Source organism: Lepidochelys kempii, chromosome 6 (assembly GCF_965140265.1).
Source record: "Lepidochelys kempii isolate rLepKem1 chromosome 6, rLepKem1.hap2, whole genome shotgun sequence".
In the NCBI taxonomy this organism is placed as follows: domain Eukaryota; kingdom Metazoa; phylum Chordata; order Testudines; family Cheloniidae; genus Lepidochelys; species Lepidochelys kempii.
In genome coordinates, this window is record NC_133261.1 from 48,709,784 (window position 1) to 48,734,304 (window position 24,521).

Consider the following 24,521-nt stretch of genomic DNA (forward strand, 5'->3'; position numbering starts at 1 on the left):
GGTTAATACAACGTAGAGGTGAATTATATTGTTACCTTTTTTTCAAAGCGCCCACTAGCTCCCACTAAGGTTTGACATCACAGTAGCCTACCGATATTTACTTAAAGTTTAACAGCTGAGTCCCCCATTTCTGGCACATAGTAGTAGTGTTTCTATAAAGATACCTTCCATTTCCTCACCTTACTGGACTTATGATCCACGTTGAAGGTTGCAATAACTCCATCAGCCAGCTCTCTTCCCTCTTTAAGTACCATAAACTCAGACAGACGATTTGCTAGGTACGTTTTACCAGTGCCACTTGGCCCAGACAAGATAATCCGTCTATGTTCCATTAAGAGAGAGACATATCGCTGCAGTATAGGCTTTGGAATCAGTGACTCAAACACCAGACAGTCCAAACTGTTCTCACAGATGCCTGCATTTAGAAAATCATCGTCATTCAGGGGATCCACACTTTGCTAAAGTTGCTAAAAAAATTTTTTTTTTTAGTGCGTTTTTAAACTTCTCTCTCAGTAGCAAAAATATCATTTCCCATTGAGGAAAATGTATGTATTTCAACTGCCAAGTTTAGACTAAATTAGAGCTAAAGGGTAAAAGAAAGCACTGATCTAAAATAGAAAATGTGATTGTGTGTGACCCTGTGGCCAATTATACCAGGAAACAACCCAAAAGCTTCACTCAGAAGTTGCAGACTCCACCCACACCAATCATAAGCAGAACCTTCCCGACCCCAGATGAAGACTCCTTTTTACACTATAGCATCTCTCATGGCAGATATGAGAAGAGAAGAGTAATGAATCAGTTAGTTATATTGAATGCAAAGTGTCTTTACCGGGACCTCTCAAGCTCCCAGACTAGCCAACACAGGCTACGCTGCCTAAGTCCTGCCCTGGACAAATGGTCATAGATATAATTACTGGTTAAATGATATGCCCATGAGCCATCTCCATTCTTTGGATTTCCTCCACCAGGGAGCAGTGAAAGTTTATCTTGTCTATCAAGAACTGCTGGGTAAAGCCTGGCTTCCAGTTCTATTGTAGACAAATCTATTCACAGGCCATTTCACTGTCAAGTACAGTCACAGAAATAGATACATTTACCCAGAATTTAGCCATTTATTTTTGCTCTGCAAAACAAAACAAACCTATCTATCATCAAGTCCCCCTGCCTTCACCAAACATCCAAACCATTTGCAATTAAACTCCTTCTGTGTAGTATGATAGACACAGCTTCAGGCATAAAAATTTCCATAGAGGAGCATTTGTGCAATGTCAGCAGTCACTTTAGGCAGAACTGGCTCAGGGCAAGCACACAAAGCTTAAAAATAAACTGAAGGAAGGGAATGTTAGCACATCAATGGCTGACAGAATCATTAGCACCTGACTGATTACTTACAAAATCAAACATTTCTATGCACAGCTCTAGATCTGAAGGCATAATGAATTACTGGCTTCACACAAATTGATTAAAATAGAATTTTTAAAATAAAAACAGAAGTATATCATAAATGAGTCTACAAAGCACAAGTAAAGCTATTACAACTGAATATATAACTTATTTAGTATGACAAGTTCTCAAGCAACATTTTCATTCTTCTAAAATCCCCACAGTACAACTTGAATGTCTTGGTTCTTGGATAAACCTGAATAAACTGAAATGTTTCAGTATTTTTGTGATTATGTTTTTCCTACTTTACAGCTAACATTAACACTAAGGGCTTGTCTACTCTGTGGGATGATATGCTTCACGGGCATGTGATTTCTAAAGTGCACCAATGTTTAAAACACAAAACTTCTTTATCAAATATGGTGGATTTTGTGTAGTTATGAGGTGAGAGAAGAAGCACACTGTTCCCTTAAAGTTTTGCATTTAATGCCACAGTGGAAAAAATGCATTTTTGTTGCACATATTAACAGTTTACTTTTGGATAAACACAATGAAAATGTGGTTCTCTTGCTTTCCTACAATAGCTTAAGTCAGTAGTCCTTCGCATGTAGTGTTTCAAACAGTACTAGGTTCAAGCGTACTTCAGAATTTTTAGTGCACACCAGCGCTAAATTACAGAGGTGAGACTGTGGTGGTAACTTAATGGTACTGCTGCTGTATAGGGCCATGAAAGAAAAAGTGATTTCATTCCTGCTCCCTCTTTTTCATAACAGCAAGCCTGTTCAGTCCTTTATATGGTAGGAAGAGAACATTTTCTGTTGCTCAACAGCACCTCTGGTTGATTAAATGAGCAGCACTGTCAGCCAATAAAGGAACTCCCATACGGTCCATCTCAGCTGGAAGGAAGTTGATTATAGCACAGATCTGAAGACAGGGAGGGGAGAGAATGAGTCGCCAAAAGAAATATGACAGATTCCCCCTCCCCCACAAGCAAGTTAAAGAAAGAAGGAAGGAAAGAACAAACGCAACAGAGTTCAAACCATGAATCCTGGGATCTTTTCTTGGTTCTGCCTGTAACCCAATGAGGGACCTTTATTGAAGTCGATGGGCCCCGTGGGAGAATGGTGCTAATCAACAGGAGTAAGGGTATCAGAGTCTGGCACAAGGTGAATTCCAAATCCAGGATGAAATCTGCTACAAGTGCAATTATTATTACTACTATTACAGGACTAAGAAGATACAGTGATACTGAATTTGGGTACAGGCCCAATGTCCTAAAACTCTTCAGCCTCTACTGCTTACATTAACAAATGTCACTAAAGAAGTAAGGTACAGGTGGGCTAAAGCGAGAGACAGGGAAAAAGAAATGTAATAAAACTTTTCCGATTCTCCGGGCTTCCTAAAACCATAGGCATTATCAGATATAATTACTGAGAACTACAATGGCAGTATCAAGTATAATTACCTTTGATAGTAACTGAGATGGTGTTGTTTTCGCCAACCAGATAGCCACAGGGCAGCAGCTCAGGTGTCTCGGCACTATTTGTGCGTTTGATTTCTCCAATGTTGTAACCCAAAACACTGTCTGAATTCAGTCCTAGCTGACTCACTGGATCCACATGAATGATATATTCCTGGGGTGAAAAAATAACATCTAAAATCTACTTGCCCTGAAGATTCTATGTCACAGTAACACCACACACCACCACCACTTATGTAATGTAGTGCTATACAAACATTATCTAATTAATCCTCACAGCATCCCTGTGAAGTAGGATGGTAACTGTTATCTCTACTTTACAAACAGGAAGTTGAGGTAGAAAGAGGTTAATTGAATTGCCCAAAGTCACACAACATGTCTCTCTGAGCCAAGATTAGAATTCAGTGCTCCCTGGAGCCAAGTTCACATTCAGACCAATATGCAAATCTGAGCCTCCATGGAGGTCCACAAGGTATTGTGGTTAGATGTACTGCTAACTATGAAAACATTTATTACTTAGTGGGAAGATTCAAATACACAATAAATTGTCACTATTTACCTTAAATAACCGTCTAACAACCCCGTCCAGTACATCCCATTTTGTCTTGCCACTGACTCCAATGCAGCCAATGAGGAAGAGGCGGGGCCTGGAATCCTAATGCATACAAACGTATTAATTTAAGTGAAAAGAAAGCTAATGATGTGAGACTGTCCAAAGTAAATGGATTTGTTTAAAATCCTGGTTTGTCTCTACCACAGCTGGTCTCTACTTTATACCAACATATGGTAAATTTTGAAAACCATACAAAGATCCTCTTTCTATTCTACTGAATAGTCATTGCATTGTTAAATGCACAATTAAAATAATGGTTATTAATGTAGAGGGCACTTAAAATTCAATCCACCAGAAGTTTTAAATATCAGAAAATAGAGCTTAGCAAGAAGAAGAAAATTATAGCCATTATAATCAGAAACTGAGATTGTGGTACCATATTTATTTTCTCAATAACTTCCAGATCAAATATGCTTAATTTGCAAGTGAAAAAAGTTTTCCCCTCTCCATTTCGGAAAACTCCACCAGGGACCTGAAAATCAAGTTAGATTTTTTGTATCTCTTGGCAATAAACATTATACTAAGAGAATTTAGCTGATAATTTTGTTCATGATTGTCTAAGGGAAAACAGAAAGAACAGAAACCAAACACATTTTTTGCAACAACTGCATGGGATCTGCACTGCTAACAGAATTAAAAATAGTTGTTGTCATTAAAGACAACAGATATTATACTATGGGTCTTGGAGTCATAAGGATACCATTTCTATTTAATTACTTTTCTGACCATGAACACAGGTCTAGTCAAATAGAATTAAACAAATAATTTTTATAGTTAATTTGCTTATACAAATTGGTGGATTCATTTCTCCACAGAATTTATTCAAGTACATTTGGCATGTAATGGAAAGCAGATCTGAGTGACACAAATTATTCCTCAAATATTTATTTATTTATTTATTTATTTAAGTGTTTATTAAGGAACAACTACACAATGACTTGGTTTGATTGGTGCTCTGTAAATGCAATTTAGCAGATTTACACATGCACCACAAGTTTATTAAACGGACTGCAAGGCACAATAATTGAAATGTGTTTGTTGTTTAATCAGTTTAAAATTAACCAGGTGTGTTTGGAGGTCAGGGGATACGGGTGTTTAAGCCTGGAATAGTTTCAAAATGTGACCCTGATTTAAATTTAGACAGTTTGGGCTGGAATGACAAACTTTGGGTCTCCGCAGACTGGATCCATTAGTTTTGCTGCGAAGCAGGCCACTCTTAATCACAGAATCATAGAATATCAGGGTCGGAAGGGACCTCAGGAGGTCATCTAGTCCAACCCCCTGCTCAAAGCAGGACCAATCCCCAATTAAATCATCCCAGCCAGGGCTTTGTCAAGCCTGACCTTAAAAACTTCTAAGGAAGGAGATTCTACCACTTCCCTAGGTAACGCATTCCAGTGTTTCACCACCCTCCTAGTGAAAATTTTTTTCCTAATATCCAACCTAAACCTCCCCCACTGCAACTTGAGACCATTACTCCTTGTCCTGTCCTCTTCTACCACTGAGAATCGTCTAGAACCATCCTCTCTGGAACCACCTCTCAGGTAGTTGAAAGCAGCTATCAAATCCCCCCTCATTCATCTCTTCTGCAGACTAAACAATCCCAGTTCCCTCAGCCTCTCCTCATAAGTCATGTGTTCCAGACCCCTAATCATTTTTGTTGCCCTTCGCTGGACTCTCTCCAATTTATCCACATCCTTCTTGTAGTGTGGGGCCCAAAACTGAACACAGTACTCCAGATGAGGCCTCACCAATGTTGAATAGAGGGGGACGATCACGTCCCTCGATCTGCTCGCTATGCCCTACTTATACATCCCAAAATGCTATTGGCCTTCTTGGCAACAAGGGCACACTGCTGACTCATATCCAGCTTCTCGTCCACTGTCACCCCAGGTCCTTTTCCGCAGAACTGCTGCCTAGCCATTCGGTCCCTAGTCTGTAGCGGTGCATTGGGTTCTTCCGTCCTAAGTGCAGGACCCTGCACTTATCCTTATTGAACCTCATCAGATTTCTTTTGGCCCAATCCTCCAATTTGTCTAGGTCCCACTGTATCCTATCCCTGCCCTCCAGCGTATCTACCACTCCTCTCAGTTTAGTATCATCTTTTTACTGCCTATCTCAACAGAATGATTTGAATGCTAAATTAGTATGAGAACTGGAGAACTACTAAAATAATTTTAAAATGTTTGCCAAAAAAAATGCAAAACAGATTCCAAGGAGTAAAGACATGAGTTCAGGATCAAGCCCCAACCCCGTCACATTTCATAACTGAGGACAGGGTGTACAGGCCTAATATAGAATGAAACTCACCTCCTTCCATTTAATTTCATCCTGAAAGTTAACAACTATTTTAACATGCCTGCCTCCTTCCTTCCGGGCACAGCCATCACCGGGATCATCTAACAGCATGTCTATGAATGGCAAATATCAACAGTCTCTTAGTTTTACAATGATAACAATGAAGAGCCTTACACCAATATTTTTGTTACACTGGGACAGGACACAGCTTAGTCCTCACATGCATAGAGGCATAACATGAGAATATTGTTACTGACATCCCTGCCAAATCTGCAGATGATTCTCAAAAAGGAAAAGTCACAGAAAATTACCACTGTCAGTTACCCCATATTTTCCTTCCTACAAAATATCATGTTGGCAAATGTACACAATTAAATGGCTCTGAACATGATTCTGTGTAGCTGAGGTCATAATTGGAAAGCTAGATTTTAGGGTGCAGCAGAACGATGACGACATTCTAATAGAAGGGTTTATCCCAGTGGCTGACACATATCCACACCATAACCATTAATAATCCTTACTCTTTTGTTTCTCATGGCTAACCAAAATGAATGTTCCAACTACAGGATAAAACTTGCCCATTGCCTTTCACTGGATGCTCACCGAGGCTGGTAGACTCTGTGAGGCTCAGGCTGTGCTGAGACAGACCCATGGACTGTCTTGGCGAGGATGAAATGGAAACTTGAGACTGAGCCCTGCTACAGCTGCCGTGGTTTTCAGACTTCAACCGGTCATTTTCTGCTTTTAACTTCTCAATCTCGCTCTTGAAAAGAAAAGTGAGTAGACAAGAGGCACATACTACCTCAATTCATTTATGAGTGGCTGCAAGTATACATTTCAAGAAACTACCTAAAATATCTAAAGAATAAATGCCAGGTGTTTAATAAGATGCACTTTTCAAATCCCTTTGAAAACCCTGCATATTAAGAAATCTAAGGGGCACACACTTTGTAGTGACTGTAGGCCAAGTGCATGCGAACACCAGGGGCTCCTTGGGTTCCTCCCTTCTAGCCCACAAGCTCCTGGTGTACAATTCTCCCATCCACCTATATTTCTGGGATTCCCTGAAATCTCTCTCCCTGCCAAGGATTATGTGTGCCTCCCCGTTTCCCCTCCTTTCATTCCTCGGTTCCCCATTCTCTCTTCAAGGCAGAGGCTCAGTGTATGTCCCAATTCCCCCATCCACCTGTACCAAGGTTCTTCAATATCCCCTTCCTGCCAGAGGTTCTCGTACCCCCTTTCACTCTATTGCAATTCTCCCGCATGCTGGGGGCTTTGTGTACACCCCTATATTCCCCCCATGCTAGAGGCTCTGTCTGCATTCACCCCTCTACCATACCAGGATCCTGCAATCTCCCCCACACCAGGGATTCTGTGTGTTCCATTTCCCATTTCCCCCTACACCAGGGGCTGTGTGCCCTCCCCCACATTCTAGGGGTCCTCCCCCTACTCCTCCCTCCAATTCCAGCGGTCCCACATCCTCCTCACCATGTCAGGGTCTGTGTACATGTTCCCATTTTCCCTTGTCCCCTCCATTTCTCTCTAGCCCTACCATCCTAGTTGGCTAAGCTTGCAGAGGCCTTACACTCAACTCAGAAATACTGTCCCTCATCTCCTTTTTTTGAAGTTTCAGTGTTCCCCCAAATCAACAGCATTCTGGCCACTGATGTCTAGAATATTCTCTGAAATGTTTGAATTGATTGGATGCAGCATTCAAACATTATTGTGTTACATACAGGCAGAAAGAGAAATGCTGTTAAGTGTAGAGCTTTTAAAAGTTTGTCCAATGAAAATCCTTAACATTCTGATAAGAGTTTCCCAAGGCACACTACAAGTCACTTCACCACCCCCACTGACATGCAGTAACCCCTGGGTAGAGCATGGCAACTGTCTAAGTGACCACTGGTGGTGGATGAAGTGATTTCTTTAGATAAGTAGCTGTAAAATTGAAAGTGTAATGCCAGAGGCCTGGGTTGCCATGTCTACATTGGTGAGAAGAGCCCTGGGACCTTCAATCGCCATGAGGCATCACTGGACCTTGATTTTATACATCCTCTGAAATTATGTAGTGTGGTGGACTGTTAGTCCTTAACAGATAAAAGCAAATTTTAATTTTTGGGGGTTTTGTTCCATTCCTACCTGCATCCTGTTCATAGCCTCCCGAAGCTGGTCTAGCTGGTGGGCAGAGCTAAGGGCCTCCAGACGAATATCAGTCAGTTTCATCTCTTTGTCTCTCAGCTCGTTCCGTAACTGCATGACTGTTTCAGCTTCGCTGTCAGTACATTCAGAAATACTGGGAAAGGTTGTAAAACAGTCACTTAACCAGAGAGCTTGGGAGCATGACTTTCAAATGCTGTTTCAGAGTATTTAATTAATAAAGCAAAAACAATTTTCCCTGATTCAGCAAGATGAGCTTGATGGACAAAAATCCATTGCTGCTTACAGCACCAATGATGACATAGATAAAGTTCTATGTAGAAGTTTTTGCCCCACTTTCTCCTCAATTCTAAAATACTGATATAAAATTCTTGCAAAATTTCACCCCATTTTCTCTCTAGTTATCTATGTCTGTTTTATTATCCCTTGAGATTTTTCTTATCTAATTATCTGATATTAACATTAAATCTCCTCAGATGTTGCCCTTTTCTCCAATTCTTGAATACTGATTGATATAAAATCCTTGCAAATTTTGCTAATTTTCTCTCTAATTATCATATACGGATATAAAATACACTCAAATTTTACCGCTTTATACGTATCAACTATGGCTATAAAATCCCTCAAACTTTTCCCACTTTCCTCTAATTTATGACAATGGATCTCATATTCGTACCCTTTTCTTTTTAATCGTTGAACACTAATATCAAGTTTCAGATTTTAACATTTCTCATGTAATTACCAAGTACTGATTTGAAAAAATCCTCTCAGGTTTGGAGGCATTCCCCATGTATTTTAAATGCTGGCCTCTCCTCTTTTGGAGTGAACCTGTTGCCCTGAGTCATTCTCCACTGGAGGTACCAGGGGGGTTAAATTCCCTCCCCCAGCTTCCCCTAATCAGGTCCATGGGCCCATCCAGCCCAGTATCTGTTGACCTTTATGTTGATAAACTGGAGAGGGTTCACAAGAATCATTCAAGGATTAGAAAACATGCCTTAGAGTGAGACTCAAAAAGCTCAACCTATTTAGCTTAAGAAAGAGGTTAAGGGGGATGACTTGATTACAGTTTATAAATACCTATACAGGAAACAAATATTTAATAATGGACCCTTCAGTCTAGCAGAGAAAGGTATAAACAACCCAATGGCCGGAAGTGGAAGCTAGACAAATTCAGACTGGAAATATGGCATAAATTTTTAGCAGTGAAAGTAATCAACCATTGGAACAATTTACCAGGTGTCGTGGTGGATTCTGCATCACTGACTATTTTAAAATCAAGATTAAATTTATTTTTTAAAAGAGATGTGCTAGAAATTATTTTGGGGAAGTTGTATGGCCTGTGTTACACAGGAGGTCAGACTAGATGATCTAATGGTCCCTTCTGGCCTTGGAATCTATGACTATGAACCTATGACTCTGAAACATCAGAAACTAGCTTTACGAGCACAGGAATTATGCTTTGAGGGTAATAAAATTTGTACATGAAACTAAATTCTGGCCATTACCTATCCTTGGACAACATTAGTATTTCTTTCAAAGTAGTCATCATGCGGGAAATCTTTTAAATGCAAAAAATCCAAATAAATTAAGGAAGTACAGAGAGTAGCAGCAGTCACTTGGAGATTGATGAGTTTACAGAAAGATTTAAAGCTCAACAGGTGTGCACAGCTGGGCTTCCCTGAATGATTCTGGAGGGCTTTGGAACCCTACCTATTCAGACATGATAAATTCCTTCTTGCTTTAAACCACTCATGCTTAAAAGTTTATTTTAATGGCATTTTTGTTGTTCTCCCCCAAAACTCTGGGTGAACAGCCTTTCAGCACATACATTTTCTGGAAGATTGCCCTGCTGCCTCTTCATTCTGCTGGCCCCTCTCTTTCTCTGCCTGAGCCTTGTACTCAGTGTGAAGCGATTAAGCAGATTGAAGCTGATGTTCAGGTGCAGGAGTTTGTACATAGGAAGATCAGCACCAGAGCTGTATGCTTTCAGGGAGGTTTCAGTTTAAAATGTCTCTGCCTAAATCCCTAAGTAAATGAGCAAAGTTTTCCCTCCCATCAGAAAACAAATAAACCAAAACATGTACACCTCACTCATACTGGTGCCCTGCTTGAAGCCCTCCCCACAGATGAAGTATTTGACCTTTCCTCAATTCATCTCCAGCCCATTGGCTCTCCAGCTACTTGTCAAGACTAGCCATATTCACAGAGTATTTTAATTGATGACACATATAATCAATTTCAACATTAAAAGCTGGCTTTAAGCTTTGACTATTCCATAGTATTATGGGCTGAGGTTGCTTGAAAGTGATGATATTGCAATTAAGAAGTAGAACTGTGACCTTTACATGTGGTGGGGGGATTATTTCATGCTAGCTGCATCTTATTGCCATTGTTCTCTTGAATCATACCTCCTTACATAGAAACAAATGATGGGAAACTTGAAGTTTGGATACTATTCAAATGTATTTGATCTGAAATCAATATGAGACAGGATCTCTTACAATATTTTCAATGCTTCCTGATTTCAGCTAGGTGGCATCTCTATTTCTACTGATCCAAATCAAAGTGAAGAAGTTACTGATGTACTATAATTATAAAACAGCTTTATAAGGTTCTCTCAGCACTTTATAAACATTAATTTATCCTCAAAACACCTCTCTCAGGGAGGTACCATTAACCTCATTTTACAAATTGTCAAACTGAAGCAGAGAGAGATTATGTGGTTTGCCCAAGGTCACGTAGGGAGTCAAATGACAGAGTGGAGAATTGGGCTTTTGGCATAAATGTTTGAAACAATTCTTATCGTTACTTGAACTAGTTCAACCACTTTGAAATTAAACACTTCTCTGACGTTTATAGTAACATGTGTTGTCTTTACTTAAAAGAAAATATGAAACCCCAGATGCCAACCTGTGCTGGAACAGCTGATAGCACAAGGAGAAGTTTCAATTAGTTCTGCAGTCCAAGATCACTTTGGTTGCAACTACTTCCCTTACATGGTGAAAATATTGAATTACTCTTTAGAAGAGAGTTGATGTCTTTTGGCTTCACAGAGTATTATGGTTAAGATGCAGGATTGGGACTCAAGATATATGTTCCCAGCTCTGCCACAGACTTCCTGTGACTCCCCTGGCAAGTCATCTAATCTCTCTGTATTCCTGCTGTAAAACAGGGATAATAATACTACTACTTCCTTTCTTCCACCTTTGGTTTATCTTATTTACTTAGACTGTGAAATCTTCAGGGCAGACATTAAGTGAAATCTTGGCTTCACTGAAGTCAGTGGGAAAACACTGAGTTCGGAATTTCAACCAGAACTGTGTTTTGTGTGTATGTATGTCAAAATGGGGCTCCGATCTCATCTTGGGGTAATATCACTAAATAATATATGGCACTCCTCATTCCATTAGCTAATCCAGTCCTATTTCTCTGTCAATGCAGGACTGCTCCTTACAGTACATTTCCTGCGGTTACATTTCCAAACCACTCATTTTAAAAGATTTTAAAAAATAAAAATGCCACTTACAGAGAATTGGAATGAGAAGCTCTGAGCAACGGGGTAGAAACAGTTGAGCCGTTGTGTGGTAGCTTTGGTGACGAAGGTAAAGAAGAATCAGTCATCTCCTCAATATCTGAATGAGAAGATGCTGACTTGGGGGATTTCTTTTTACCAAATGCTTGCTTGAAGGAGCTGCGTAACTGAAACAACAAAACCATAACCATAGAGACATCATAAAGAATTCAGCTAAGTAAAATTAGGTCACAAAGTACAAACTATAGCATGCAAATCTTTCCAACAAAATGGCAACAAATACTTCACATTAATCTTAGCCATTTTATAAGATTAATAAGGGAATCTAGAATAAGCTCTTGAAAGGGCTGGATGTTGATGCCTCCTGTTTTTAGGGTGTCTCCCTCACAACGAATACTGAATTCCATTTAGCACAAGAAACTTTGTAACAATGTTATTACAACTTGCAGTTATAAAGCAACATGGCTCAGACAAGGTTATTGATGCTGATGGGGTTAGTCATGTAAATGGATGGATTAGCTTTGTATTTTATAGTTTAAAGTAGGTCTTCCTTACCTCATTGACCTGCCAGAGGAAGCGCAAGCAAAAGGGAAGGGGAAAGGAAAAAAGACAAGTTTTAACAGAGAAAGCCAGTGACAGGGAAAGCTTTGGATTTCTCAGACAAACATGACCAATAAACAACAAACACACCAGAAATAATTTTAAACAGGAATCAGAGTACATGGAACTATATTATCTAAAAATGGGACCTTCAAACACATGGTCATTTCACATTACATGAGGGATGGCACACAGATCTGAATCTCAATACTGCCTGAATCTTATTTTCTCCATGGCTAGTAATCTCTTAACTGAGTTGCTGAGGCACTGGTACATCGTGTCTTCCTTCAAGGGATAAATATTTCATCAGGTTAAAATATTCAGCCTTCTCTACCTATCTGCAACTTGTAAGTCTTTTGAATGGGACTCCCACTTACAAAATGACTGAAAAATCAAGCATGATGATGACTAAACTGGTGGGTCCCTGTGATCTCAGTTCATTACAAAAGTGTAACTCACATGTTTTATAGGTGAATAAGATTTTTTTAAATTGCACTAAGTTTTCAGTGGCAACATGTCTCTGAAGTACTTTTATTTTAGCCTGAAGGTAATGTTTCACTATGTAATTAGACATTCTGAGTTTAGAAAAGATCTCACAAATATTTGTGAAATAAGCATTCTACATTCACTGGGTGCAACTTATATCCAGTTTATAAATAAAGAGTTAATTTTATATCCATTCTTCATTCTGCTATAATGTGGTCGTTTGATGAAATCAAGATGCTATTTCCTCTGTTTACCCGAACTGCACTAAGACCCTATATATTCATCTTTTTCACAATAAATAAATGTCCCCTAATCCACACTAAGAATAGTGGAATGACAAATGAGATATATAGCTTGGTGCTAGGATGAAATCTTCTAGACCATGGAAACATAAAACAACTAATAAAATAGGACTGAAAAGATATGATGAGGTATTGATCATGACTGAGGAATTACTGATCATATAGGATTAATCTAGCTGATATGAAAAAGACTCATTAACTGTTTACAAGGAGGAGAGAAAATAAAGTCCATCTTGCCAGCAGAGTACCCCAACAAGTAACACACAAGACAGCACTGTGAGGATTTGGAGAAGCTACTGCTTTCATTGAATCCAAGGTTTTGGACAATGCGGGGAGGGGAGAGAAAGTGTTATGATTAAAATATAGAAGTGAAACCATTGGGATAGAAAAGATACATTAAAATGAGAGTCTGTTCAAGTAAAATGTTGCAGTCTCATGGCACAAAGGGAGTTTCATACATAACCGTAACAGGATCACCGATAATTTCAGAATAAATGTTCACAAGAGCAAACTATAACATTTTGTAGCAACATATTTATAATTTCAGTGTGCTAGGTCCAGGAACATTTACATTGAGTGGGAAGGAGGGTGTGGACTGCTTTACTGACTATATTACAAGAACTAAGTATTTTAGTCCAAACTAAAATAAAGCTAAAGTTACTACAGCAGCAATGGTCTAATTAAAAAAGGAGTTTAATACTGTGTACCTTTCCTCCAGTGCATGGTACCTTGTATAGAACGCATGATGAGCAAATAAAGAGAAGTGGAAAGTGAAAGATGATTATTTTGAAACCTTTTGGAAGAAACTTCTATCACAAGAGAATTTTAAAAATGGATTTATTTGATTTAAAAATTTCATTCAGAACACAGCCCAAGTTAAAATGGAATGAATGGACTCAGAAGAGGAAAGCAATATGAGCTAAGAGGCTTAATCTTCCTTCATTGTGAATTTGTTTCATTTACTTGGATTTTTCTCTAATGTTTTACACTAATAGACTAGGCAATGTATGTCTCTTAGCCAGGATTAGTCTTTGAGAGCTATTGCAACTACAGGTTTTATGACTGGCCTTTTGGCTAGTGAACGTAAAATTCTTTTCCATGTAGAGGGCCAGCACAAACATAGGCATCACTTAAGATTCACTTAGGTCTTCAAAATAGGGCTTAGGTGTAATTTAAGTGGTCCATAGTCCTTGTGTTGACCTGATGCACAAGGGAGAATTTCAACCGGGATGTTATTAGGACAATTTTATATCCGTTTCACACAGTCTCCTGAAGCACACTCACCCAGTTTTTCCTCTTCTTCTTCTTTGAATCACTCTCTACGTTGCTTCCCACACTGGAGTGACTAGTAGCACTGTTAATACTAGAGACACTATCTGAAGAGTGTTGCCTTCTGATTCGCAGGTCAGCAGGTTGGGCAGTCCCAGTACCTGAATGTTAACAGCGATATAGTCAAATTTACTGGAGACATTTCAATATCTCCACTGGTCACTCATCCCGGCAAAAATGCTTTAGGAATTAAGTGCATTTAGAATCACTTGCACAAAATGATGACATTGCATAGTTCACAGCAATATTCCTTGTTTCTCATGGCACAATTAATATTTCACATATGAGCCTGCAAACCTTTCCTCATGCAAATAGTCTCAATTTAAGTCAGTGAGACAAGTAATGTGAAGGAGACTTTGCAGGATCAGGCCCTTGCTTTGCACTGGAAATTAATTTTTTTTTTTTAAAGAATCAGGCAATTACTTAGAGATTTCACAGTACCCACAACTCTCAGAAGGAGGATTCTATTCCTTTATTGTGCTGCTGTGAGAATTCTGAAATGCTTACAGTGAATTTGAGCAATATAGCAACTACAGATAGCAAAGTTTTATTAAACGGTTTATTAGACAGCACAGGAGGGTCTGATAACAGTTTATTTAAATAGAAGGTACCAACAAAAATCATAGGGCTCTACTGAGATATAAATGTATACATCTCCATGTTACATCAAAGCAGAAGCAAATACAGTTGATGATATATACAAAGCCAGTCTCTGGGCAAGGTAAATTGCATCAGATATTACCAAGAGGACAAATGTCTCAGGAGTGCTACACTGCTGTTAAAAGTAGAGTTTGCCTCTTTACCTTTGCAAGTGAGTTCAGGTGTGTTAATTACTCCATTAATGGCAGCTTGGGCAGCAGCGTTCTGCTTTTTCAGGAGTTCAATGGTTCTCCTTAACTCATTCAGTTCGGAATCCTGAAATGAAAAAGAAACCAATGAGATGTCCATACATTTAGACTCTATGTAACTGTTCCCAGGCAGCCTTCTTTCAATCTGGGTTTAGGTACTTGGTGAATGGTCTGGGGTGCATGAGAAATGTGCTGAGGGTTGGTGTATACTGCACGATTGACTGGACCTTGAAAGCACTACTTTTTAGGGGTTCAGATATTGTCATTCCACAATGTGGAGAAATTATTGTGCATTAAAGTAGCACTAAACATTGGTGATTGTACATAGTGCAGTAATTTTTAATAGTGTTTTTACTGGATGTATGCATGTATGTGTTGGGAAGAAGACAAACTGTAATAAAAAGCAATAATTAGCCTCTCTTTTGTTCCAAGCAACTTACAGTCATTATCTAATCAGTCCTCAAAACACCTCTGTGAGGTAAGCAAGCAGAAAGGTTGTGATTTGCCCAAGGCTACAAAGGGACTCACAGTGTCAGAGCTGAAATAGAACTTAGGAAAGATCCAGGTTCCCATTCTTGTGCTGTTAGCCCACCAATCACATGCACATTTCTATTTTAAAATACAAATGAAAGGATTATCCTCTTTCACAAGACCATAAGAATGGACATACTGGGTCAGATCAATGGTCCATCTAGCCCAGTATCCTGTCTTTGGACAGTGGCCAGCTCCAGATGCTTCCAAGTGAATGAATGGAACAGGGCAACTTACCGAGTTTGTAAGACAGGTTTCATAAAAACACCACTACTGTGAATTAATTTTTAAAAATCACTTGGTTCTCCTTCCCACTGGGATGTGTGCATCTACATGTACGCATACAGAACAAATGTTTCTCAAACTTGCCTTTTGTTCTGCTGTCATAGTCAGACTCTGTAGTCGAATGGTCATGTTTCCAAGGCTCTGCTCAAATGCTGCCACAAGGTGAGCCTGAAAATTAAATGACATTGTAGAATGAATACTGTTCTCTCCACCAAATAAAAGAGTGTGCTTATCTAAGTATTTAAAAAACGTTGTATGGCGTCTTCCAGTGTTTGTTAACTAGATACCACAAAGAGAAATACAGAGGTTAGAGTAGGCTTGGTAAAATAAGAACACCTCTTGCCAAATCTGTTTACAACCAAAACTTCTAGGAGTGCCTTATGTGTGGGAGAGTCAGCAATGCCAGAAGGTAAAAATTTTGAAAATCCTCAAGCTTTGAGACATAAACCAACCTCTGATTACCGGAGGTTAGCAGGAACCCTTCCTGGGGTGCAGATTATCCCACAATTGCCAACTGCAGTGTTTCTTCCTCCGGAGCAGTTGATACTGGTCATTGCTGGAGACAGGATACTAAACTAGAAGGATTATTAGACTGATCTGGCATGGCAGTACTTAGGTTTCCTAAAGACATATTGCTTACAGGAAAGACATTCTTTACAGTTCTCCCTGCACAGACAGCTGCAGCGGCACAGGAGCTAGCAAACAGAGCTGTAAACAGGGGAGTTTGAGTGGGAGTTCTGTTGGAGGAGAAGGTATTTGTGTGTGTTTGGTTTTGTATTGGTAGTATCTGTATGTGTAGAGGCTTGTAGGGGCTTTGTGCTGGGAGAGAAGCTGAGCCCTGATTAGGGGGCGGGGCTTCACTGACTGGGGGTCCTATAAAGGTAGCAGCCAGTCAGGCAGCGGCACAGGAGCTAGCAAACAGAGCTGTAAACAGGGGAGTTTGAGTGGGAGTTTGTCTTGTGGTGCTTGTGTGGGGTTTGGTTTTGCTGTGGGTGGTGGTGTTTTGGTGTGGTTTGTGTTTCCCAGATTAACAGGATTTAGGTGGGAAGGCTATGCCAGATTCAGAGGTGGCAGTGGGAGTGACCCATGTAGCAGATGACACAATGAAGATGACTGGATGTGGAAGCTGTGGTATGTACATGATCCTGGAGGGGGCACCTGGTAAGAGTTTTCTCTGCATGAAATGCCGTCTGATAGAGCTGATGGAGGAAAAGATCAGAGGTTTGGAGATGCAGGTGGAAAGTCTGGTAGAGTTTAGGAAGGGGTTTGAGCAGATTATGGAGCAAAGACATGAGGTATCTGAAGGGAAAAGCTCAGACCTGCAGGTGGAATCAGGGCTGGGGAATTCTGAGGGGAGACTGGGTGAGGAAAGTGGTCAGTGGAAGCATGTGACTAAAAGAACTAGGCAGAGGAAAAGACGGGCTAGTGAAGGAGAAATAGAGCTTCAGAATAGGTTTGCAGAGTTGGAAAATGAAGAAGGGGCTCAGCAGGTAGTCACTGAAGGTGATAGGGCAAGGAAGAAGAGAAGAGCGGTTAGTCCTATAGGAAAAGGGGAAGAGTTAATGGAGATTACACCAAATATGAGCCCCAGGAGGATACAGGATGGGTTAAAAAGGATTACAAGGGAGAATGGGAATGGAAAGAACTTGCAGCCAGAGGGAACAGGGGATAGACTGGAGAATAGCACCATCACTAGGAAAAGGCAGGTCTATGTGATTGGGGACTCTTTACTGAGAAGAATAGATAGGCCTGTAACCAGAGCTGATCCAGAAAATAGGAGGGTGTGCTGTCTTCCAGGTGCTAAGATACGGGATGTAGACCTGAGGTTGAAAAGGATTCTAAAGGGAGCGGGAAAGAATCCCCTAATTATCCTTCATGTGGGAACAAATGATACGGCTAGATTCTCGCTGGAAAGTATTAAGGGAGACTATGCTAGGCTGGGGAGGACGCTTAAGGAAATTGAGGCTCAGGTGATCTTTAGTGGGATTCTGCCTGTTCCTAGAGAAGGGCAACAAAGGTGTGACAAGATTATGACTATCAATAGATGGCTTAGGCAGTGGTGCTATAAGGAGGGCTTTGGGATGTATGGCCATTGGGAGGCATTCATGGATAGAGGACAGTTCTCTCGGGATGGACTTCATCTGAGTAGGGAAGGAAATAGACTTCTAGGATGGAGGCTGGCACAACTGATTAAGAGAGCTTTAAACTAGGAATTTGGGGGAGATGGTTGGGAGATGTCCAGGTAATCTCCACGCCAGAATTTAGCATAGAGTGGAAAGAAAATGAAGTAAGAGTGGATACAGCTGTAGGTAGGAGGAAGGGCAGTGTAGATACAAGTCTAATAGGTTATACTGGTAGTAAAATAACCGTGCCTAATAGGGTACAGAATGTGAGTGAGGCCAAACAGCAAAAATTAAGATGTTTGTACACTAATGCAAGGAGCCTAGGTAACAAAATGGAGGAACTAGAGTTACTGGTGCAGGAAGTGAAACCAGATATTATAGGTATAACAGAGACCTGGTGGAATAGTAGTCATGACTGGGCTACAGGTATTGAAGGGTATGTGCTGTTTAGGAAAGACCGAAATAAAGGTAAAGGTGGTGGAGTAGCACTGTATATCAATGATGAGATAGAATGTAAAAAATAAGAAGCGATGAAATGGATATGACTGAGTCTGTCTGGGCAACAATTAAATTGGGGAAGAAAACTATTAGAGCCTCCCCTGCGATAGTGCTTGGGGTGTGCTATAGACCGCCAGGATCTAATTTGGATATGGATAGAGCCCTTTTTAATGTTTTTAATAAAGTAAATTCTAATGGAAACTGTGTGATCATGGGAGACTTTAACTTCCCAGATATAGACTGGAGGACGAGTGCTAGTAATAATAATAGGACTCAGATTTTCCTAGATGCGATAGCTGATGGATTCCTTCAGCAAGTAGTTGCTGAACCGACTAGAGGGGATGCCATTTTAGATTTGGTCTTTGTGAGTAATGAGGACCTCATAGAGGAAATGGTTGTAGGGGATAATCTTGGCTCAAGTGATCATGAGCTAATTCAGTTCAAACTGAATGGAAGGATTAACAAAAATAAATTTGCAACTAGGGTTTTTGATTTCAAAAGGGCTGACTTTCAAAAATTAAGGAAATTAGTTAGGGAAGTGGATTGGACTGAAGAATTTATGGGTTTAAAGGTAGAGGAGGCCTGGGATTATTTTAAATTAAAGCTGCAGAAGCTATCAGAAGCCTGCATCCCAAGAAAGGGGAAAAAATTCATAGGCAGGAGTTGTAGACCAAGCTGGATGAGCAAGCATCTTAGAGAGGTAATTAAGAAAAAGCAGAAAGCATATAGGGAGTGGAAGAAGGGAGGGATCAGTAAGGAAAGCTACCTTATTGAGGTCAGAATATGTAGGGATAAAGTGAGACAGGCTAAAAGTCAAGTAGAGTTGGACCTTGCAAAGGGAATTAAAACCAATAGTAAAAGGTTCTATAGTCATATAAATAGGAAGAAAACAAAGAAAGAAGAAGTGGGACCGCTAAAAACTGAGGATGGAGTGGAGGTCAAGGATAATCTAGGCATGGCCCAATATCTAAACAAATACTTTGCCTCAGTCTTTAATAAGACTAAAGAGGATCTTAGGGATAATGGTAGCATGATAAATGGGAATGAGGATATGGAGGTAGACATCACCATATCTGAGGTAGAAGCGAAACTCAAACAGCTTAATGGGACTAAATCGGGGGGCCCAGATAATCTTCATCCAAGAATATTAAAAGAATTGGCACAAGAAATTGCAAGCCCATTAGCAAGAATTTTTAATGAATCTGTAAACTCAGGGGTTGTACCGTATGATTGGAGAATTGCTAACATAGTTCCTATTTTTAAGAAAGGGAAAAAAAGTGATCCAAGTAATTATAGGCCTGTTAGTTTGACATCTGTAGTATGCAAGGTCTTGGAAAAAATTTTGAAGGAGAAGGTAGTTAAGGACATTGAAGTCAATGGTAAATGGGACAAAATACAACATGGTTTTACAAAAGGTAGATCGTGCCAAACCAACCTGATCTCCTTCTTTGAGAGAGTAACAGATTTTTTAGATAAAGGAAATGCAGTGGATCTAATTTACTTAGATTTTAGTAAGGCGTTTGATACTGTGCCACATGGGGAATTATTAGTTAAATTGGATAAGATGGGCATCAATAGGAAAACTGAAAGGTGGATAGGGAATTGGTTAAAGGGGAGACTACAACGGGTCCTACTGAAAGGTGAACTGTCGAGTTGGAGGGAGATTACCAGTGGAGTTCCTCAAGGATCAGTTTTGGGACCAATCTTATTTAATCTTTTTATTACTGACCTGGGCACAAAAAGTGGGAGTGTGCTAATAAAGTTTGCAGATGATACAAAGCTGGGAGGTATTGCTAATTTAGAGAAGGACAGTGATACCCTACAGGAGGATCTGGATGACCTTGTAAACTGGAGTAATAGGAATAGGATGAAATTTAATAGTGAGAAGTGTAAGGTCATGCATTTAGGGATTAATAACAAGAATTTTAGTTATAAGCTAGGGACGCATCAACTAGAAGTAACGGAGGAGGAAAAGGACCTTGGAGTATTGGTTGATCATAGGATGACTATGAGCCTCCAATGTGATATGGCTGTGAAAAAAGCTAATGTCGTCTTGGGATGCATCAGGAGAGGTATTTCCAGTAGGGATAAGGAGGTTTTAGTACCGTTATATAAGGCACTGGTGAGACCTCACCTGGAATACTGTGTGCAGTTCTGGTCTCCCATGTTTAAGAAGGATGAATTCAAACTGGAACAGGTACAGAGAAGGGCTACTAGGATGATCCGAGGAATGGAAAACTTGTCTTATGAAAGGAGACTCAGGGAGCTTGGCTTGTTTAGCCTAACTAAAAGAAGGTTGAGGGGAGATATGATTGCTCTCTATAAATATATCAGAGGGATAAATACCAGAGAGGGAGAGGAATTATTTAAACTCAGTACCAATGTGGACACAAGAACAAATGGATATAAACTGGCCACTAGGAAATTTAGATTAGAAATTAGACGAAGGTTTCTAACCATCAGAGGAGTGAAGTTTTGGAATAGCCTTCCGAGGGAAGTAGTGGGGGCAAAAGATCTATCTTGCTTTAAGATTAAACTCGATAAGTTTATGGAGGAGATGGTATGATGGGATAACATGGTTTTGGTAATTAAATATTCATGGTAAATAGGCCCAATGGCCTGTGATGGGTTTTTAGATGGGGTAAGATCCAAGTTACCCGGGAAAGAATTTTCTGTAGTATCTGGCTGATGAATCTTGCCCATATGCTCAGGGTTTAGCTGATCGCCATATTTGGGGTCGGGAAGGAATTTTCCTCCAGGGCAGATTGGAAGGCCCTGGAGGTTTTTCGCCTTCCTCTGTAGCATGGGGCACGGGTCACTTGCTGGAGGATTCTCTGCTCCTTGAGGTCTTCAAACTACAATTTGAGGACTTCAATAGCACAGATATAGGTGTGAGGTCTTTTTTAGGAGTGGTGGGTGAAATTCTGTGGCCTGCATTGTGCAGGAGGTCAGACTAGATGATCATAATGGTCCCTTCTGACCTAAATATCTATGAATCTATGATTAATATTCTACATCAATTTTTCACTATGAGATCAGTGGACGGAGCAGGAATCTCAAACGGACAGATAGATCAGCAAATAATTGCAATCTGTTCTGGACTGGAGCTTTTATTTATTCTGAAAAGAAAATACAAAGAGGATAACAGAGTGAGAACTGTTCTAGAGTAAATGGGAATAAAATGCCTTTGAGAAACACTGAGTCTCATAATAGGTTCAGTCCATTTTATGTATTTTTCATAGTAGTTTAAAGCTGCTTGGATTTCATTCTAACTGGGAAACTTTTATTCTGCTGCTTTGTTCAGCTGGAAGGAACTATTAGACCCAGTGTTGGAAATCTGAGAGACAACATTTAATTGTCGTCATTTAATTTTTTTGTTAGGAACATTTCAGGGACTAAATTTTGTCCTTTGAGTATTAAGGAATAATACAAAAGCATTGTATTGTACCACCACAATCTCTATATAGATTAATAATTTTCAGTACCTTTGCACTTCTTACCAGAAAACTTCAAAGCATTTTACAAACGGTAACCCTCATCCCAGGTAGTTAAGTATTACTATAGACATTTCTCAGATGAGGAAACTGAGGCATAAAGAGGTTAAATGGTTTGTTCCAAGCCATAAAGCAAGTTTGTGACAGAGTGGGGAAGAGAACCCAGAAACCTTGACCCCCGCTATCCCATTAGAAGACAACATCTTGCTTTATTCATGAATTCTTTTACAAAAAGATAAAGACGCCATGGTGGCCATGATATGGTGAATTATTTTTGTTTATGGGTGGAAAAGGGAGAGTGAAAGATTAAAATAGGAGGAATAAGAGGGGTGTGAGTATATGTGCAGAGGGAAATAATCTCCAGGTCTCTGTCAATGACGTGGAAGTGCCCCCCATTATTTAAACAATGGGATTAAATAATAAAGAAGTGGTTACATAAAAACTGTACATAACTGCAATGATGGAGCTCTAAAGGGCATATGATAATGCTCTGAAGGTGTAAACACCAATGCTGTCTCTATGAAATATCCCAAACTATATGTATTAATTCTGTGTCAGGTAAAATCAGAAACAGTAGCATCTTCCCTTTACTGAATTGCCATTAAAAATCAGCTGGGAAATCAGCCAGTAGAGTGATTCAAAAATACTAGATACTCCTCAAAACATTTTAAATACTTCAGTTTCAAGATTTTAAAATAAGACCAAAATTTGCAGGTTTCACATAAAGCAACAGTTTGCAACGATGATATAACTTGATTTTAGTACTGCTTTTGACACACGATATTCTCATATGCAAGCTAGGGAAAAGTGGTTTAGATTAAATTACTATAAAGTAGGTGCAGAACTGGTTGACAAACCATATTCAAATATTTGAAGAGTAGTTATCAATGGTTTACTATCAAATTGGGAGGATGTACCTAGTAGGGTCCTGCAGGTATCTGTCCTGGGTCTGGTACAACTCAATATTTTCATTAGTGACTTGGATAATGCAGTGGAGAGTCTGCATATAAAATGTGAAGATGACAGCAAGATGGGAGGGGTTGCTAGCACTTTGGAGGATGGGATTAGAATTCAAAATGACTGTGACAAATTGGAGAATTGGTCTGAAATAAATGAGATGAAATTCAATAAAGACAAGTGAAAACTATCACACTTAGGAAGGAAAAAATCAAATGCACAACTACAAAATGGGGAATAACTGGCTAAGCGGTAGTACTGCAGAAAAGGATCTGGGGGTTACAGTGGAATGAGAGTCAATAATGCGATGCAGTTGCAAAAAAGACTAATACCACTGAGATATATTAGCAGGAGGATCATATGCAATACACGGGTCTGATAGTCTACCCATGTGTTCATCCTTTTTACAAAACCATAATAGATTTTGTATGCATTGCAAGGTATCATTTGAAAACTCAAATCTGCTGAACAGTATTGTCCTGGTAAAATATGTGTGGCAACATTGTACGTAGAGTAATAAAATTCTACTGTAGAAGACATGTTCCAAGTCTGAGGAAACAACTTCAAACCAGTTCCCCAGAGACAAGACAAACTGATGTCTCAGCCAGGTCTCAACACAATCATATGGACTATCACCTGATTAAGCGGTTGTTCTTTGGTAGGAAGAAAGGTGTGAGCGAGAAATTTACATCTTGGCAATGGAACAGCTGGGGGTTCCCTTGTAAACAGACTGGCTGTTGCTTGAACCCCAGCTGGAGATGATTCTCAAAGTGGAGGAAAAAGATATAAAAGTGAGCAACACCTCTCTCCCCTTATCTCTACTCACATCATCGTCAACATTTGAAAAAGAATAAAAGCATGACTGAACTGTGCGAGGAGTCTTGACTGGGGAGGAATCCAGCCAGACTGCTATAAACATACGGTGAGAGAAACCTTTTTGCTTTGAATTCACTTAGCTTGATACATTAAGTATTAGTTATTTCTTTGTAACCAATTCTGACGTTTATGCCTCATTGCTTGCAATCACTTAAAATCTATCTTTCTGTAGTTAATAAACTTGTTTTATTGTTTTATCTACGCAAATGTGTTGGGATTGAAGTCTTTAGGAAGTTTCATTTGAGATAACAAGGTTTGTGCATATCATTTTCTATTAATGAAGTGACTGACCTTATATAAGCTTGTATTGTCTAGGAAGGTACTGGGCAGTACAAGAGATGTACTTCTCAGGGAAAGTCTGGAACTTGGAATTTGCTGGTGTCACTCTTCAATATAATTCAAGAGTGGCTAGCTAACAGCACTCATATGACTCAGCTAGGAGTCATTTACATGCTAGAGGCTGTGTGTGTGTGTGCGCGCGTGAGTGTGTGTGTGAGAGACAGCAAGAGAGCGCGCGAGCGCAGGCCAGGAGTGGTTGCTCTCACAGCAAAGCAGTGTAAAAGGCAGTGTAAAAGGCACCCCAGGTTGGAGAATTGAAGGGACACAGCTGTCCATCAATCCAGATTATACCTGGGAATGTCACAATGGTAGGTAATAGTTCCACGTTACTCAGCTCTGGTGAGACCTCAGCTAAAGTATGGTTTCCAGTTTTGGGCCCTACACTTT

General features: G+C 39.8%; 1 protein-coding gene across 6 annotated transcripts in view; it reads right to left on the bottom strand.

Moving 5' to 3' along the window:
• NAV2 (neuron navigator 2) overlaps window positions 1-24,521 on the bottom strand; it is a 679,973-nt gene that overhangs the window by 13,045 nt on the left and 642,407 nt on the right. For all 6 annotated transcript variants that reach the window (XM_073347852.1, XM_073347851.1, XM_073347849.1 and 3 more), the window contains 10 exons: window positions 15,932-16,015; window positions 14,987-15,098; window positions 14,139-14,284; window positions 11,461-11,633; window positions 7,917-8,070; window positions 6,381-6,540; window positions 5,790-5,890; window positions 3,426-3,521; window positions 2,852-3,020; window positions 180-415 (listed from right to left, as the gene is read on the bottom strand). In XM_073347852.1, coding sequence (XP_073203953.1) covers window positions 180-415; window positions 2,852-3,020; window positions 3,426-3,521; window positions 5,790-5,890; window positions 6,381-6,540; window positions 7,917-8,070; window positions 11,461-11,633; window positions 14,139-14,284; window positions 14,987-15,098; window positions 15,932-16,015 — 1,431 coding nt within the window. The remainder of the gene's footprint in view (window positions 1-179; window positions 416-2,851; window positions 3,021-3,425; window positions 3,522-5,789; window positions 5,891-6,380; window positions 6,541-7,916; window positions 8,071-11,460; window positions 11,634-14,138; window positions 14,285-14,986; window positions 15,099-15,931; window positions 16,016-24,521) is intronic.